Below are 17826 nucleotides of genomic sequence, written 5' to 3'. Positions count from 1 at the left end.
ATTTTTAGGGACAATTTCAGTATAAGTCTATTGCAGCCAATTCCAGTTTGCAGTATACAACTTTAAAAAATACTTCTACATCTGCTACTTGTTACATGTTAATATGCACAGGACTAATGTTAATTTTGTATGAACTGTACAGTCAGTAGTTTCCTTAATGGCCTTATTGGCAAGATAGCTATATACGCAACACTGAAAATTAACACTAAAATTGCCTAATGTAACCAAGTTACGCTAAAATAAGGATAATGAAACTAAGTAACAGTACATTTATATAACAAAACCCTTTGGATTGTTAGTGAAACTTTAACCACAGACCACAGTAAAGCTGCTTGTCAATGAAAAAAAAAGATTCTGTTTAATAAACAGAAGCCCTGAAAATCTGCTGGGAGATGTGAATTACACCTGTCAATCAGAGCCTGCAGGAAGATGAAGCCTGTAAACTTATGTAATGTTCCAAATGAAGTGAATGACATCACATGGGCTCATTTTGACATAGTATGCCTTGACAGAAGTTGATGTTTTTTGATTTGCAGTCAATTTGAGCTAGATTTTGGAGTCAGCATGTAGTGGCTGTACACTTATATGTCCACACTGGCTTCTGTTTCAGGCTGCAACTGTTGCCCCTTTATCAGAGCATTTGTGGGGTTGCAGAGCCTTCATCATAAAATGATTTTGGAGTAATTATATAAACAGACAGATGGATATGATCAAGTTTAATTATAATAATAAGGCTAAGTTAAATAAATAACTGCTATTTAGCATATTGTGATGTCATCAGAACGGCTGCCAACTTTAAGATGATCTGGTTGTACCATCTCTGCAGTGGTAGCTTCCTTTAACGACTAGTGGAACCGGGACTTTAAGGGCAATAATGTAAATAAAAAAGCACTCACTGCTTTCTGACTAACAGATTTCCTACGATTCTTGCATCATTGTATCTGTTGATCAATACAGGGCTGCTACAGGGCTTCTCATCAGCGATTATTCCTGGAGATTACCGTGTTGAGCAACCGATAAATACAGAGCTTGAAAAATGCCTAAAATGACTGAGTAGTTATTGAAGGTTTTAGCAGTTTTATTTTATATTTACATGTTCTAAACCTTCAGCTTTTGAATAACGCCCCCATTTTTACAGCAGTACAGTAAATAATTGTCAAACTAATGGCTGGAGCCATCATTATCACAATAGTTTCATTTATCACAATGTGAATTGTAATGTTTGGATGTTTGTTGAGTTGCTGCTGCAAATGTTTTTTCAATTGAAAATTTCTGCTGGAAAGATGTTCCCCACTGCACCTTCATATCAGAATTTATGCTTTTCCCTCAGAGTGTCTGGATTAAGTAGACAACTTATCTGGTTTACACACGGTCGCTGATTTGCTGTAACAGTTTTCAGCTCCAATAAATGCTCAGACAGCAGTGCTATAGCAGCTCTGTCTGGTACAGTATGTACAGTTGTGTATATTCTATTGGAACACTGTTGAGTGTGGAATATTTCAGCTCTGTCCTCTCCCCTATTTATTGCATCACAGCATTGGAAGAAAAACATTGATGCATCAGTGCTTTCTCAGCCTGAGAGTTGTCATGTTCTGTGAGTGACATTGTGGAAGGATGTGTCTTTTGGCATTTTTAGAAAATATTATTCTGTCGACTTCATTTACTATTCAGTGCTCATTCCTCTAGGTTTTCAGTTGAGTTGTGTGGGTGGTGTTCTGACATCGAAGACCTTCTCCATATTACACGGTTCTTAATATATTTCCTTGGTGTCACTTTTTCTTTTCTAATCTGAATAACAACTTTAATTAAAATTAAAATAAAATAAAAATAAAAGTAATAGAAAATCATCATAATATCACTACCTGGCTCTTCAGACTCTACATCTGCAGAGCTTTAAGACATCTCTTTGCTCACTGTTTTAGTTTTATGGCTTGTAATTTGGTTACTTCGGTTCCCTTTTCCTTTGCTGTCATTAAATACTTTTTACTTTAAATGCTAAAATGTGCCTCAAGTAGCCAGTAAGGGGAATAAATACTAAGTGTTTGCATGTATAGCATTTTACCATAGAACATTTTCACCCACAGTTTCAAGAGCTTTCAGCTTCATCTGCAATCTATTGTGTCTTCGGCTAACAGATTCTGCTTAAATTGAGCTTCTTCCAATAGCGGACACCTGTTTTCATCCAAAAAGCTGTGATACGCCCACTGTACGCCACCTCCCAAATGACAGTAATTAACACGTCTAATATAAAACAAGTGAAAGCAAAGTAAAACAATAAAATTTTTTCACAGTATCTGTTAATATTATTCTTCAGCATTATGTACTTCTTATTAGGTGGTATATGAGGTTGTACTGACCTCGGGTAGCTGCTCTCCTCTCTCCAGGATGTCCCGAAGGTGGCGCCCCCTATCACTGTGAGACTGCAGCTCATTACAAAGCAGATCACCCAGGGTGACGCGACGCAGACCAAATCTCTCCTCCATCCGCTCACATTGGAGAGTCTTTCCTGAGCCTGGACCACCTGTGAACAACAACAACACACACACACACACACACACGCACACACACACACGCACACACACACCTGGAGATCAGTCTATATCCTCACAGACAAGTGATCACTGAAACAGAATACAAAGTGAGGTGAGAATGACAAGCAGGAAATTGAGATGTGACAGATGAGCATGGAAGAGGGGGATGAAAGGAAATAGTGGTTTGTGTGCGGTCTGAGAATTACTTTACATCAGTTTCCACAGTCTCTTATGGGAGCATTGCTTCCTGAAGGCGGTAAAATGCAGCTCACCATAAAAAGGAACTTGAAATAATGACTTATTTTAAAGTCTGTGGTAACCTAAATACACAGTATCCATCGAATTGTGTAAATAATATAGGGCAGGAGTGCCAAACTAATTTTACTTCAGCCCAATTTGATCTCATGTGGGCTGAACTAGTGAAATAATAACAGTGAAAAAAGTAAAATTACGTTATGAAAATGTTTACATCTATGACGTTTCCTTCAAAATCTAAATAACATGAACTACCTGAAAAATCTTATAAAAAATTAGTGCAATTTTAACAATATTATGTCTCAATTTATCATGTACACATGTACATTACACCTTACAGCTCACAGTAGATCTACAAATACACAATCCATTTAATAACAGGTCTAATATTTAGTAAAAGGAAAGTTTATCCATGTAAACATTTTCATGTAATTTTATTTTTTCTACACTAATACAAAGAGAAAATTTGGCGTGGTCATTTATAAGCTATTATGCTGTTATTTTACTAGTCCAACCCACTTGAGATCACACTGGGCTGAAATAACAGTGTAAAAGATGCAACAACACAAAAGCATCATAAAAGATGTGACAAAAATAAAATAAAAACAAAAACAAAACCATGTAAAAGATGGAAATTCTATAAAAAAAAAAAAGAGATAACAGAATCGATGAAAAGTAATAATAAAATGCAATATTATTTTTGTAAAACTTGGTCATAAGATTATTATTTTTAGTCTAAAGCTACTGCATTAAATCAACAGGTGTCCTCGCAGTGCTATTTGTGAGTGGGTATTTATGTGTGAGCATTTGTGAGGTAAAAGGTGACGTGGGAGATTGGAAGGTGCGTTTGTGTGTGTGCTCATGGTCATGTCCATGCATATCACAGGTTTGGTTTGTTGCTAGGGGCTCAGAGCAAGGGTATCACAGATGATTATCATCTTCCCTGTTCTAACTGAATCTACTTGCCCGGCTGCTTTCATTTAACACCACAAACCACACACACACACACACACACATCTTGGCACTGCTACACTTGTGAGGACTCTTATGATATAGTGTTTTTATTAAATAAGGAAATGAGTAAAAGAGGCACACTTGTAACTCTAACAGCATCTGTAATATAAATGATTTTCTGCTCTGTATAGCCTATCATTCTAAATATCCAATAATAATCTGACTGTCATTCACTATTTGTACAAAAGCATGTAGACACTCAAAGGTAACATGCACTTTTTTTCCCACATGTATGTATTGTTTGTATTTTATACCTTACCAGAAACTGAAAAACAACCTCATGCCCTGTGTTTTGTGTTTTTAAAAAAGTAAATTTCACTCAACAGATAATATTTCCACACTGTCTGTTAGATGTAGGGGGTTTTATTGCATATTATAACTGTATTACACATCCATGAAGTAGTGTGATGCGTCAGGGGGATGTGGCTTTATAATAACCAGCCTAGAGCCCAGTAATAAAACACAGGGTGAGCTTCTTTGAGTCATCAGCATTCTCCTTGAGTCAGAGTGTCACTGCCCTCAGAACTGAAAAAATAAATAAATAAATAAATAAATAAATAAACACCCTCATCTCCATCTCCTCAGAGAACATGGACAGATATGAGTGGCGCATATGGTTTCTGGAAGTATGTGTTAGGCATTCACCACATTCACTGAATTTCCTTATTTGACTATTTTAACATCCTGCACAGCTTATGCCCATTCCATGGAGTATTCTTCAGCACTTTGACACCTCTGCCTAATATAAAATAATGACCTGTCAAAGCTGAAGCGAAGGCCCACAGAGGATTGTTAGTAATCCTAGTTAGTCAGGTCAAATTATAACCTGTATAAACTGTGCATGCCTGATTTAGTTACATCTTTTGTCATTTCTTTTTTATTACACTGACTGACATAACACTTATACACATAGACGTTAATACACATTAATATCAAAATTTACATTGAAATTTTGGTTTTAATTGCAAGGAGAATTTTCATCCAATTGGATCATATGGTTTCAAGTGAAACTAATGTGCATGCATTTGGCTAATGCAAACTTACTGTGATGCATGTTTATGTCAGATATAAATCAAACAATTAATTGGATTTTTCTGGAACTAGTAAATAAATCGCATGTTTCCACAAATACATGTAATCTCTCAACATTATCTAATTTAATCAATGGAATTAGACCTTTTTCTTTTACTTTTCCTCCACAGAGACAAGAGTTTACATCCTAACTGTTATCAGTTTTTACTATTAAGCAGAAAAAGCACTAAAGAGACTTAAATTAGAGTTGGTTAATGATTGTGGTTTGGCCTAATATTACTTAAAATATTGAGAGTTGTTATCCCATCTTTGCAGACATTAGCTGTAGTAAACCAAACCCTTCTATTTTTTCTGAAGTACAACTGTATGCTGCTACTGTACAAACCTATAAAAATAACAATGACAATAGTTAAATATGAAAAGAAACACCACTGAAAAACACCATGAGCAGTTGAAACAATACGTGACACAACTACAACATTGATACATATATGCATCTAGAAATGTTGATATGAAACATTAGAAATGTTGAGTTAACACATGTTAATGATTTGAAGAAATATACAGTTGTAACATTTTATTCTGGAGAATGGGTTTCTCATTTTTTCTTGACAGACAAATACACATCAAAATAAGTTTATGGATTTATGTTAAAATACTACATAAATATATCATACTGTGCAAAAGTTTTAGCCACAAGTAGGTAGGTTAGCGAGAGTATAACAGTAGAACCACACGAGTTTAATTCCTTCCCTGACCAAGCTCATTATGCGATTCACTTGTTTTACTAACCAGTTTTCCCTGTTGAAATTAACTGACATATAATTAATCCATTACAGCCTGCCAAAACCACCCAAAAATAATTTTTTAAAGGGTTTTAAAACAGAACAAGTGCAGTTAAAAAGAAAATAACATGTATAAAAACAAAATACAAGAGAATGCAAAAGAAATAAACTGGTTTTATTAACTTATTTAGAGGTTGTTCCTTTTGTCGAGAGCATGTGCGAGCTCAGTGCTTAGTAGTGGAAGCTAATATAAAGCTCGCTCATACTGTGGATTTCCACTTGTATTTCAAGATAAAAACACTCACAAGCCACGGTTCATAAAGGAAATTACTCATACAATGGTGCACTCATACTGTGAGGTTGTACTTATACATTTACTAAATGTATATTATAACATATGTGCACATTTCTCAGTTTTTTTCAGATAAAACTGAAATATAGAACAGCATTAAAGCTGAACTAATATTCTTGTGTTTTACATCAGGTTTATTTTATCATATGTCCAATACTACTTTTTTCATGGAAACAGAGATCACACTAAATATTGACATGCACAAATCAAATGATTTATTTTTTGTGAGTTTTAAATACTGTGCACAATATTCCCCTCTTTTTTGTTGTTGTTGTTGAATGTTAATAAAGAGACTGACAAATGGATATACTCATTACAACTGTATAAAAACATGAATATAGGTGGCCTAGGACTTCTGAATAGCATTGTATACACACTAACCTCAAATTACATCTGTAAATTATAAAATGCGTGGCCTCAAGGTCTTGACAGCATCTAATTCTTCTAGTTTAATTTGCAAAATATGAAGGCAGTTTACCTTTATTTCCTGTAATTAATAGATGATCAGACTTTGCAAATATGGAAATGCACAACATTAAAGTGCATGCTTTGATGCTCATGTATGTCTTCTGTATGCTGATGGGGCCCTGTGTTGTTTGTTTTTAATTGTTCATTAATAGGTCAGGTTCTGATATGTAAGGTTGCATCCCTATTTGCAAACTGAAGCAGAAATTAGGCACTGGCAGACACCTACACTCTGTTCATCTGCTCCTAATGTTCCTTCTACTGCTCAGGTATGTGGAGCTTTAAATTTGCACAGCTTAAACCATCCAAAGCATGCATGAACACTTCTGTCACAGTGTTTTTCTCGATAGGTGCCAAAGTGACAGATGGAGAACATCAGACATCAGAGACACATGGAGAGAGAAAGATGAGAGACATGGAAAAAGGCGAAGAGCACAGGGGAACATATAGAAAGAAATCTTTTTAGTAATTTAATCTCTGAATCCCATGTGCTACATTATACTATTTTCTTGAGCATCTGTCGCACACACTTTTATGGAAGAAATAAATCAGCCAAAGTGACAAATGGGCAGCAGCACAAACTAACTTTTCGCCTCCACTATTTGAGATCCTTCAGATATCCACATCAATATTAGATGTTGGCAATGGTCACTGGTAAAAAAATTCTTTCAGGGCACAGAATGTACCAAAACAAAACCTAAAAGCAAAACACAAAATGTCCTTTCAACAAGGACATCACTCATTCTGTGTTGGACAAATAGAGTCACGAATGAAAACATTCTTTATCACAATACATTACTTGGAAAAAAAACTGTGCTTCTTGGACAGGTTTATTTAATCATGTCACACTGTTTCTGTGGTTTGGTCAAAGACCAAAGAAACATTTCATAACCAGCCAGTTCCTCCAGAGAGTCGGAATCCATGTACTTTAAATGAAGTTAAAATAATTCCCTGTGTGCTTGCATGCAATGCAAGGCACAGGGGACTATTGATCGTCGTATTTATTATGACTTATTATTATGACTTTTACAAAACTTTGAAAAAAAAAAAAAAGCGGCCCAGAGCATTGGAAATAGACCCATTCTATTAATGCAAAAATGTGCACCCTGATCTTGAAAGATGTGCTATTATTCAGATTGACATTCTGATGCACGGATTTCATTAAAGTTGTGAAAAAACGGCCAAATTTGTCCATGCAAAATGACTTGGGCCATTTTCAAGTGGCTACCATTCCCACACGATTGATTCTAAAATTATTTCGTAATACGATAAATGTGCAGCCCAGTCCAAAGGTTATATATGTGACATGTCGTAACAATATCACGAACGGTTTTCACACAAGAACGCGATACACCAAACCCCATTCACATACATGGGGAACAGGATGCTGACAGCTGATGGGCTGAAATCATCCCCAGTCTGATTTGTGGAGCAGGGGGAAAGGGTTGGGTTTATGTTAGAAAATCTAGAAATAACTCTTCATTGACCTCACATTTCTGGGATTTCTGCGACAATTTATACATCAAAATGTTGGAAAAACTCTTTTCTTTCAAAGACTATTCACATGTTAATATTAAAACATTTCATTTTTGATACACAGGCCTCTAAGCACACAGTGCCGATTTCTCTCATTCTCTCCAATGTTAAATTTGTCACTAACATGTTTGAATAACTCCACTTTCCACAATCACTGCTTATACAGTTCTGACTGTTATTTCCACTTTTTTTTTTTGTTTTTTTTTGTTAGATCGATACGTTCAGAAGATTCACCACAAGCCTCACCTTCAAGAATTTTTGAGATAGGATGTTATGGATTGACAGCAGTTTGTTTGAGAGGTAGTTTCTCAGTGAATTTAACACAGACACCCACATTTCCTCCATTAAGAGCCATGTTAGAAACTCTAGAAACAAATCTTTATAACTGTCACATTTGTGGGATGTAAGCAACAAATTATACATCAAAATGTTGGAAAAACTCTTTTCTTTCAAGACTAATCAACATGTTAACCATAAAACATTTTGTTTTTGATTTACAGGCCTCTAAGCACACAGAGGGCTGATTTTTCTCTCATTCGCTCCCATGTTAAATGTCTGTCACTAACATGTTTGACAAACTCCACGTTTCCACAATCACTGCTAATTCTCTTCAGACTGTTTTCCCCACATGTTTTACATCAATATGTTGACAAAACTCACCACAAGTCTAACCTGCAAGAATTTTTGAGGTAGGATGTATGGTTATGGATTGACAGCAGTGTTTTTTTAAGCGGTGGTTTCTTAGTGAATTTAACATGGACACCCATGACTCCTCCATAAGGAGGAATGTCTATAAACAGGTTTTCATTGACTGTGTGTTTTGTCTTTTTGAGAAAATTCCACAACAACACATAGTAGAGGGGTGGACAAGAGATAGGCATACTGTCAACTATTTCTATTTTTATATATATGGGATCAGTGACATCTATCTTGACAGTGTCATTTGTTCCAGACACAGATACCACAGTTGTTTTCATTCTTGGTTGGATCTTGTCCACAGGTCGTTAGCGGTTATCAGGTGCATCTGCCATGTTTCTCCTCACCTGGCTGTAATTGGTCAGCTGAAGTCTTTAAAAGGAGATTGTCCCACCCACTTCAATTTGCCCCAACCCCCATCCTGACCACTGACTCCCATTTTAAATACTGTTTAAAACCCATCTTTTTGTTTTATATATCTCTGTGATAGACTCAGTGGATGATTGTAAATTGCATTTTCAGTCTCCTTTTAGAACCCCTAAAAGGGCCCTTTATTGGTTTTACCTCTTTTCATGGTTTTTGCTCAAGTTTGTTTTGTTGCTTTCCCAATTTGCAACATCCGTCCATGAGTTGTGTTTGTATGTGTGTGTGTGTGTGTGTGTGTGTGTGCGTGCGTGCGTGCGTGTGTTTGGGAGAAATGTAACATTACATTAATCTTTTCAAAATTGTTCATGCAAATTACAAATTCTGCTGTTAATCTTATGTGATTTGTAAATTTAGGTTTTGAAAAACAGTCAATAATTCAGCTGATCCATATTTTTTTCTTTCCTGTGTTACTGTTGCACAGTTATAGCAAACATTTTTGTAAGAAATAACTTGTACATACAAATACAGTGCAGGACAACATAACTTTCTTTCAAATATATTTATTACTTTACTTATAAAAAGTCCTTCTTTGGTACTTTTTCTTGCTTTTACTTCACACTTAGCCACAAGTCCACAAATCCAGCAAGAGGCAAGCACACAGATAACATTTCCTTATGGAAATGTGCAAATGTCTAGTTAATTAACTTATCTTTTCAGCATTAGCTAGGGACCGAGGCTGCAGGGCCTGAAAGGCAAGGCCCCTATTGTATTTTGTTTGTTTTTTATTATACCGGTGCCACTTAAAACATGAATTTGACCTCTTCAACATGATCAAAAACTCACCAAATTTGGCATGTATGTCACATCTGGCAAAAAATTTGATGCAATATTAAAATTAATCCCTTAGGTGCCTTCCATTCTTTAAAAAAACATCTTGTCTCAGGGTGGTTTTTGTACTGGCTTCTAATGCCCCTTTTCCACTGCACCTTTCCAGCATGACTTGGCTTGTCTTGACTCTACACGATTTTCACAATTTTCCACTGGGGATTGTACCTGGTACCTGTACTTTTTTGGTAACTCCTCCGGCAAGTATCTATCTGAGTCAGCACTGAAATCTCACTGCGGGTCACAGAATGGTCAGAGGGAGTGTCATGATACGTGCAACAAGGTGTGAGCATCTGATGCAAACACCATACACATAAGAGTGATAGCAGAGAAGATCTTCAGATAGCCTATACTGACGAAAAACGCTTTTCTCCATCATTTTACTTGTGGCTCGGTTCGCATAGACTGCACCGTTCAATGTGACATCTATTCTATATAAGGCATTAGCTTACCATCAGACATCATCTCTTAGCAGCTCTTATCCGCTGGTCTTCAGCTTCATACTTCTGTATGGCTTTCATAACTCTCCTTTGCTTTTCAAGCCTGTTTTGTCTCACCGCTTGTATCCATTTCTGGCTCTCTCATTTTACCTTTTCTGTGACAAAAAGCCACAGACTGAGCAGCAAGTACAGCATCACCTCGATGTTATCTATTGTTGTTATCGTTTACAATACCAAGTGAGACTTATGTCACCTAAAAGTGGCGTCATGACAGTTTCGACTCCGCTGACCACACCCATCTCATTTGTGCCGAGGTGATACCAATTGTAGTGGAAAAGCGACGGCACTGTACCAAAGCGAGTCGAGTTGAGTCAAGCTGGTACCATGCAATGGGAAAGGGACATAAATAGCATTAAAAGATAGAGTAAACCTTTGTCCAAAAAATGACTGCGCAACTTTGTAATAACTGTCGTTTTTTTTTTTTTTTTTTTGTAGAAACCCTGAAAGTTGCCAAGCCGATGTGACCCTTTCTTTGTCTTCTAACACCAATGAATGAAGAAATGCAGAAGAAAGTCTGGACAGTGCCAACAGGGGACTCTACAGCCCAAACGCTTTGTTCCAAATTTTTAAAAATTACGCCGATCGAAAGAGCACAAATTTCTCATCAAAAACATATTACTTGGTGTGCTTTGTCACCAAAACTGTGCAAACCCAAGCCAAATTGATTTAAAAGTCATGGTTTTCTCAACAGACTTCTATATTGCTGCACTGAGCAGTGGTTAACAGAATGCTGACAGCTGATTGGCTGAAATCCTTGGCTGGAATTATGTATTAGAAAATCTAGAAACAACTCTTCATAACTCACATTTCTGGGATTTCAGCAACAATTTATGAATCAAAATGTTGGAAAAACTTTTCTTTCAAAGACTATTCACAAGCTTGTTGTTTCCTTCACTGTCTACCAATTGATGAGTCAGAGACTTACTGTTTACCTTCTCTTTAAGGAAACACTACTGACTTCACTGACCATGTGACCCTTTTTACTGTTTAAGGTAAAATGTTTATATAGGTGGAGTTGAAGACCTAACCAATCAATTCTTAGTAAACCTAACATGGAAAAGACTAAACTTATATAAGTTTTGAGAATTCTTCTGTTGGTCAGATAGCAGGGGGCAAGGCTTTGGACGATTGTGGTCTGTTGTCTCAATATTCTTACAAGTAACAATATATTTGCTTTAACCCCAATTCAGTGAGTGTTTATGTTCTTGTTTCAAAATGGTGTCCAGAGTGCTAGAAACTTCCATGACAATACGTTCACAAGACTCTCCACAAGCCTCATGTGGAAGAATTTTTGAGATAGGATGTACGGTTAAGGATTAATAGCAGTTTCCATGAGAGGTGGTTTCTGAGGTAGCCGGCTGTCTCAGCTCTGCTCTGTGGTGCCGTAAGCTTTGTCCCTCACACGGCACCATCTGATTGGTTACACGGCACATGCCAATCAGCAGTGTAAGTTTGCATTCACCGTGTGTGTGTGAAAACTGGGCAGACACACGGAGGAGAAGCTGCTCAGAGCAGGTGTACAGGTTTACGTGAAGGTAAGTTTGGGCAGCAGATTTTGCAAAAGTTATGGCATCAAGATGAGGCCAGACAACATTGTAAATGTACATGAAGTATTGTAAGTGTAAGTGAAGTTTTATGAACCAAAAATATATATTTATTTTTAAAAATGCACCTACAAATCTTGTTTTGCTCCTACAAACCAGTTTTTTGCCTTTACAAAACGTTTTCTGCATTTACAAAACTTTGTCTGCATTTACAAAACTTTTCTGCTGTCACAAAACATTTCCACAGTTACAAACCTTTTCTGCAGTTACAAAACATTGTGGCCTCTTTTTTACGTGGGGGCATGGTTAGATGAGAGGCATGTCCAGACCTGGTCCAGACAGGAAGCAATATTAGTGGTGATGGACAGATATCGCGTTATTCACTACAATGGAGCGATTGCGAAGTACCACCATAATATATTTATTTCACCTTAAATAAACCTACTTATTATTATCCGGCAGAGTGAAGTTGGTTCCGTTCTCAAAACCAGTTCCGAACGTAACTGGGACTCACATGCACGGTGCTGCCGGCTCAAAGCCGTGAGTCCCAGTTACGTTTAGCTGATGGAGAGCTTTACTGGAAACTGGATCCGAGGTCTGTTTGGGTTAAATGGGCACTACTGTGCGCTCGGCTGGGCTCTGTGTCTGGTGCACCACCATGGCTGTGGCCAGCTGTGAGCCAGGGCTTGGAACTTGGAGCACAGCTTGGTTCAGAGTTCTATAAATGAAAGTGGTTCCGCTTATGGATCTCGGAACTGGTTTTGAGAAGGGAACCAACTTCACACGGCCAGATAATAATAAGTAGCGTGATTTAAGGTGAAGTAGACACATTATGATGGTACTTCGCAATTGCTCCATTGTAGTGAATGAGGCAATGTCTGTCCATCACCACTAATATTGCTTCCTGTCTGGACACGCCTCTCATGTAACCATGCCCCCATGTAAAAAAAATAGCCAGAATGTTTTTTAACCACAGAAAAGTTTTGTAAATGCAGAAAGTGTTTTGTAAATGGAAAAAATGGGTTTGTAGGAGCAAAATATGTTTTGTAGGCGTATTGTTAAAAAGAAATGTAGATTTTTGGTTTGCAAAACTTCACTTGTGCTTATAATACTTCACATACATTTACAATACTTCATGTATGTTTACAATACTTCACATTTGTTTACAATGTTATCTGGCTTCATCTTGACGCCATAGGGGGCTGGTGTTCTGGAAGGATGAAAGGGTCAGGGTTGGAGCCAGGATGAAGAGGTGTGAGTGGAGCTGAGGTGTCGATGGTAACGGGAGGTGGAATCTGGCCAGAGTGCGAGGTACTGACCAATGCTACTTGCAGCTTGAATCAAATCTTTCCTTGAAGGAAAAAAAAGAAAGCCGTTGACTGATGTTTGCAATTCCATCCGACATATCTTGTATAAAAATTTGATTGCCACCAAATGCGAAGCTGCTATTAAAATTTAATTATTTAATTTTATTCTTGATATGGAAATACAGGCCTAATTAAAAGGCAAAAATGTTATGCATGGAAAACAGAAAACAGAAATGAGAAGTAAGTAAGAGCAATGGGATGCGAACATGAAAAAGAAAAGAAGAGAACAGAGGGAAAAAAAAAACACTGAAAGCAAAGACACTAGTGAAGCCTCGTGTTAGCATTTCCCTCAGGCATCATCACAGCTTTTTCTTCAACACTGCTGCAGAACAGAGCCTGAACTTCTGCCTGACTTTTTCACAAAAAATAACCTAAAACTTTCAGCTTAAACCTTGTTAACTGAGGCACTGTTAGAAACAAAAAATGAAATGTAATGACAATAGTTATACAACAATCGTGTAATGTAAAAGATAAATAAGAAAAGCTCAGTCTTTCTTCCTCTTTCATCTAAATGGCTTTTAATTTTTGTGGCCTGACTGCCATGAAGCAGTTTTCCAGGTATTTTCATAATCATCTACTCAATGACATACAGTTTGCTGTCTCAGTGATCTATTATTATGGTGCTTTCATCTGATCCTGATTCATTTGCGCCCTAAAATCATCATTTCCCGTCCTCTAAAATACATACAGTGCATCAGATTCTCCCTCACATCTGCTCATTTCAGACCAGTGTTAGATGAGTAAAGAAGCGACTGTGAATCCCTTCTCACCTGATAAGAGAGCTGAGTCTGACAGATAACCTGTGTCTCCCCTGAAGCAGCAGTTTCAGCAGAGAGACAGGGTTGACATGTATTTTATGTAAAAGTAAAGAGTCATCATCCTGTGTTGAGCCCGTGTCAGCATGACGGCTGATGTGGCAGAAAAGAGCAGGTTCAAAGAAGTTATACCAACACGAGTCAGATTAGCAGGTAGAGGCAATGTAACCAAAATACCACATCCCAGTATAGGTAATTTCATGTCCAGATAACAGTATGAATCATGGCATAGCTCATTTTCTGTGCTATATACAGCCTCTGTCTTAATACAGTTGGGTTATGTGTATGTGTTGTACATAGAGCTTGGAGACAAATATGTTATGATGATCCTAAAAATCCTATTAGTCCATATCGGTCATAATAAATAATTATATCTGTCAAGATTGACGTCAGACTTCTGATTACTGGTAAAAAAAAAAAAAAAAAAAGTGGAGACAACAACAGTATTAAACATGTAATGAAAAAGACAAAAAAGACCCAACAAGCCACAAATGTCAGACAACCAGTAACAAAACAAAAACAATGCAAAAGATGTCACATGTGCTTATTTTTGCAACTGAGTGCATTTTATCCTTGTTTTGAGTTGGAGTTTTTAGCTAGTGTTTTGGGTGTTTCTCCACATTTCAGCCATGAATTGGTCCCTGATGAAAACAGCAAATGGCCCTCAGATTCTGTGTCTTTAATATCTGAGACGCACTCAGAGCTATACTGAGAGGGCTCAGATCTCTCCACAATCAAACCAGCTGTCATGCTTCTAAAGCAGTGGTTCCCAACCTTTTTTGGCTCGTGACCCCATTTTTACATCACAAATTTCTGGTGACCCCAGACATTCAAAACAGAGACTTTTGTTTGCTAAAATTTATTTGTTTTTGATTATGTAATAGCTTGCTATACTATGTTGCAAATAAATGTTAATTTTAGACAACATTTAGTCTATATAATGTATATTATCATGGACAGAGGCAGAAAGGCCAGGTGTAGATTACTGCACAAAGTGGGAATTTTATTTTCCTTGGTCAGGATATGTGCTTCAGTTTCAGCTTCAGAGTTTGTCATGTCTTTTCAACTCACCATATATTTTTTATTAGTAATTTTTTTTTTTTAATCAATTACTAGAAAAATTTCAGGTGACCCCATCTGAATTTCAGGTGACCCCACGTGGGGTCCCAACTCCAAGGTTGAAAAACACTGCTCTCAGGTATTTCACCTCTAGAATAAAATCTACTGAAATGTCCATCAAATAGGCTCCAGTAGGTGTAATTCGGCAGGTCTTGATTTGATTAATGTCATGTCATTTACTGAACATATGTGGGATTTAGCAGATACATTCCTATGGGCCTTTTCTTCTTCTGTCACAGCTGGATGTGTCTCACAGCATCTCTGAACTCCAAAAGAGACTATGTATTTATGCATGGTGCAGCAGTTGTAACTTCATTAACCACAGATCAGTCAGTAACTGTTATTAATGTTGTATTCTGCAGCTGTTACACTCTGATTAAAGCTGCAGCTATAAACTGTTCATCTATTGATCATTTTCTTTGATTCAATTAAATGATTATTTGAATAGGTAGAAAAAATAGAAAATATGTAGAAAGGACACATCTGAAAAAATATCTATATAGAAATAACAACAATAAAAATAACAGTATAAAGGTAAATATAAAAATCTATATTAAAAAAGGGAAGTGGACTCGGTTTGTGTGTGTGTCTCGAGCATCACACAAAATCTGAAAACAGCTGACTACTGCAGTTTGGCATACTTATGTGTTTTTGGTCAAGGAAAAAACAAGCGAAAATGGCAAGTTGATAGGACCAATATTTTGGGAAATATTAGTAATTCTGGAATACAATAGCCTTGCCCATAATCATGGAATCATCACTGAACTGGGTTACCTAGCAACAGATAAACCATAGGGCCACATTGCCATGGTGTCAAATTTCATGTACAGAAACAGACATGCCAGCTGAGAGGTTATTCAACTGAAAATGCCGGTGGAATTTACCAAGAAAGAAAAGGAATGAACTATATCAGAAGATCTAGAAGCCGTATTTCCCCAGTGGTCAACGTGCTAGCATCTATACAAAAACAACAAACAAGTCAAATGACGTCTACAAACAATATGTGCACTGCAGTCTTCAACACATCCCTCTGATATCTAACCAGAGACTTCATGCCTAACATTGCTTAACATTAATTCAATATGATTCAAGCCACAAACTTAATGATTTGGAGAAACGGAGAAAGACGGTGAGTCAGAGGTGAGTTTTTAAACAGTTTACTCCATCTTTCTGCAGATGGCATCTATATCAGTCAAACTGCATGTAATAATTTGCACTGGTCTTTTGTGACTTAAACATGATTTTGCAGTGCATATTGCAATCCCCTAATTTATATCATACATTCATTCTGGATGTTTATAAAAGGCAGCACAGTTTGCCATGAATTCCACTTTTTGTAGGTGCTTAGAGAATTACAAGCAACGTTTCCGTCACATTTGTGCCAGTGTTGTGCCTGCAAAAGCAACACAATCCTTTGCTGAATGTCAGAGCATTTTAAAAGCATGCAAAACTCTGTTTTTTGGTCCAATTGTATATTGTATAGTAGCTACACTTTTTTCTATGACAGCTTGTTTACAAGATTTACAGCAATGAGCAAAAGACAACAGTTGGATCTATCCCTGCAACCGTCCTCGTAATTATAGTTGTTTATATTTGTACCAGTCTGTGAGATGTCAGCACAGTGATAATAGCATCCTGAGGGAATGCTGTCAGTAAGAGGTTAGCAAGAGATAATAGAAAGATGGTGACAGTTACATAAAAGAATGAAAATAATAATTAAATCCAGCAGTGAGTGGCCCCAGCAGGACAACATGGTGCTTTCTGCAATTCTTTATCATGTGAGGAAATAAATTTAAAATAAATAAATAACAATGAGACTTGTTATCATCTCAACTCTCTGACAGAGGAGTGGAAATTGAACTATGTGGAATAAAGTTTGTGTTGCAAAAAGCTAACAAGCAAATAATGGATTCAGGACTGTGTTGCCTATCGTTATGTAGCATAAAATTTGCTCTGGTGACAGCTCCGAGTCCAGGCGACAGGTATTATGTATTCAGGTGGCCTTTTCCTCCAATTACCTGCTGCAGCTGAGAAAATGTTGTGTTTGTCAAATATTCAGACAAAGTGGTGCTAATTGAGATCAGACGGGATTAGTCATTTGCATTGGAGTGGGAGGAGAATTTAAGACACCTATCAGGACTTAAACCAAGGTGTTCTGGAAGCGAGACTTTGGGTGTGAAGATCCGTCTTATCTCCCTGTCCTGTCTTTAATTATCGGACTAAGCCACCCTGCCTGTCTGTTCTACCACTGCATACTAATTACAGACCAAACCATCACACACTGATCTCACTCATCTCCTACACCTGAATCTGTCTTAAACACTTGTATCTACACATTTTGCTCATATGTTGCTACCTTTCACAAAAAAATACTACTACTGATTGTTAATTTCATAGATGTATACAGTATGATTGTTGTAGTTATAGACACAAGTTGACTTTTTTCACCCTGAAGATTACTGGTTCATCATGGCCTTCAGGTAATTAACATTTTCCAAGATGACATATTGGAATAGCAGCTCATTATTTTTAATTATGCCATTTAATATAGTAATTGCACACAT

General features: G+C 37.0%; 1 protein-coding gene across 1 annotated transcript in view; it reads right to left on the bottom strand.

Moving 5' to 3' along the window:
* The window catches only part of ak5 (adenylate kinase 5), a 132226-nt gene that overhangs the window by 19387 nt on the left and 95013 nt on the right, over positions 1-17826 (bottom strand). Inside the window, exon 11 of the mRNA XM_030159825.1 lies at positions 2358-2521. Coding sequence (XP_030015685.1) covers positions 2358-2521 — 164 coding nt within the window. The remainder of the gene's footprint in view (positions 1-2357; positions 2522-17826) is intronic.

This window comes from Sphaeramia orbicularis, chromosome 17 (assembly GCF_902148855.1).
Source record: "Sphaeramia orbicularis chromosome 17, fSphaOr1.1, whole genome shotgun sequence".
Lineage (NCBI taxonomy): Eukaryota > Metazoa > Chordata > Actinopteri > Kurtiformes > Apogonidae > Sphaeramia > Sphaeramia orbicularis.
Note: the sequence above shows the minus strand (reverse complement) of the source record. Positions and strands in the feature narration are given on the sequence as shown.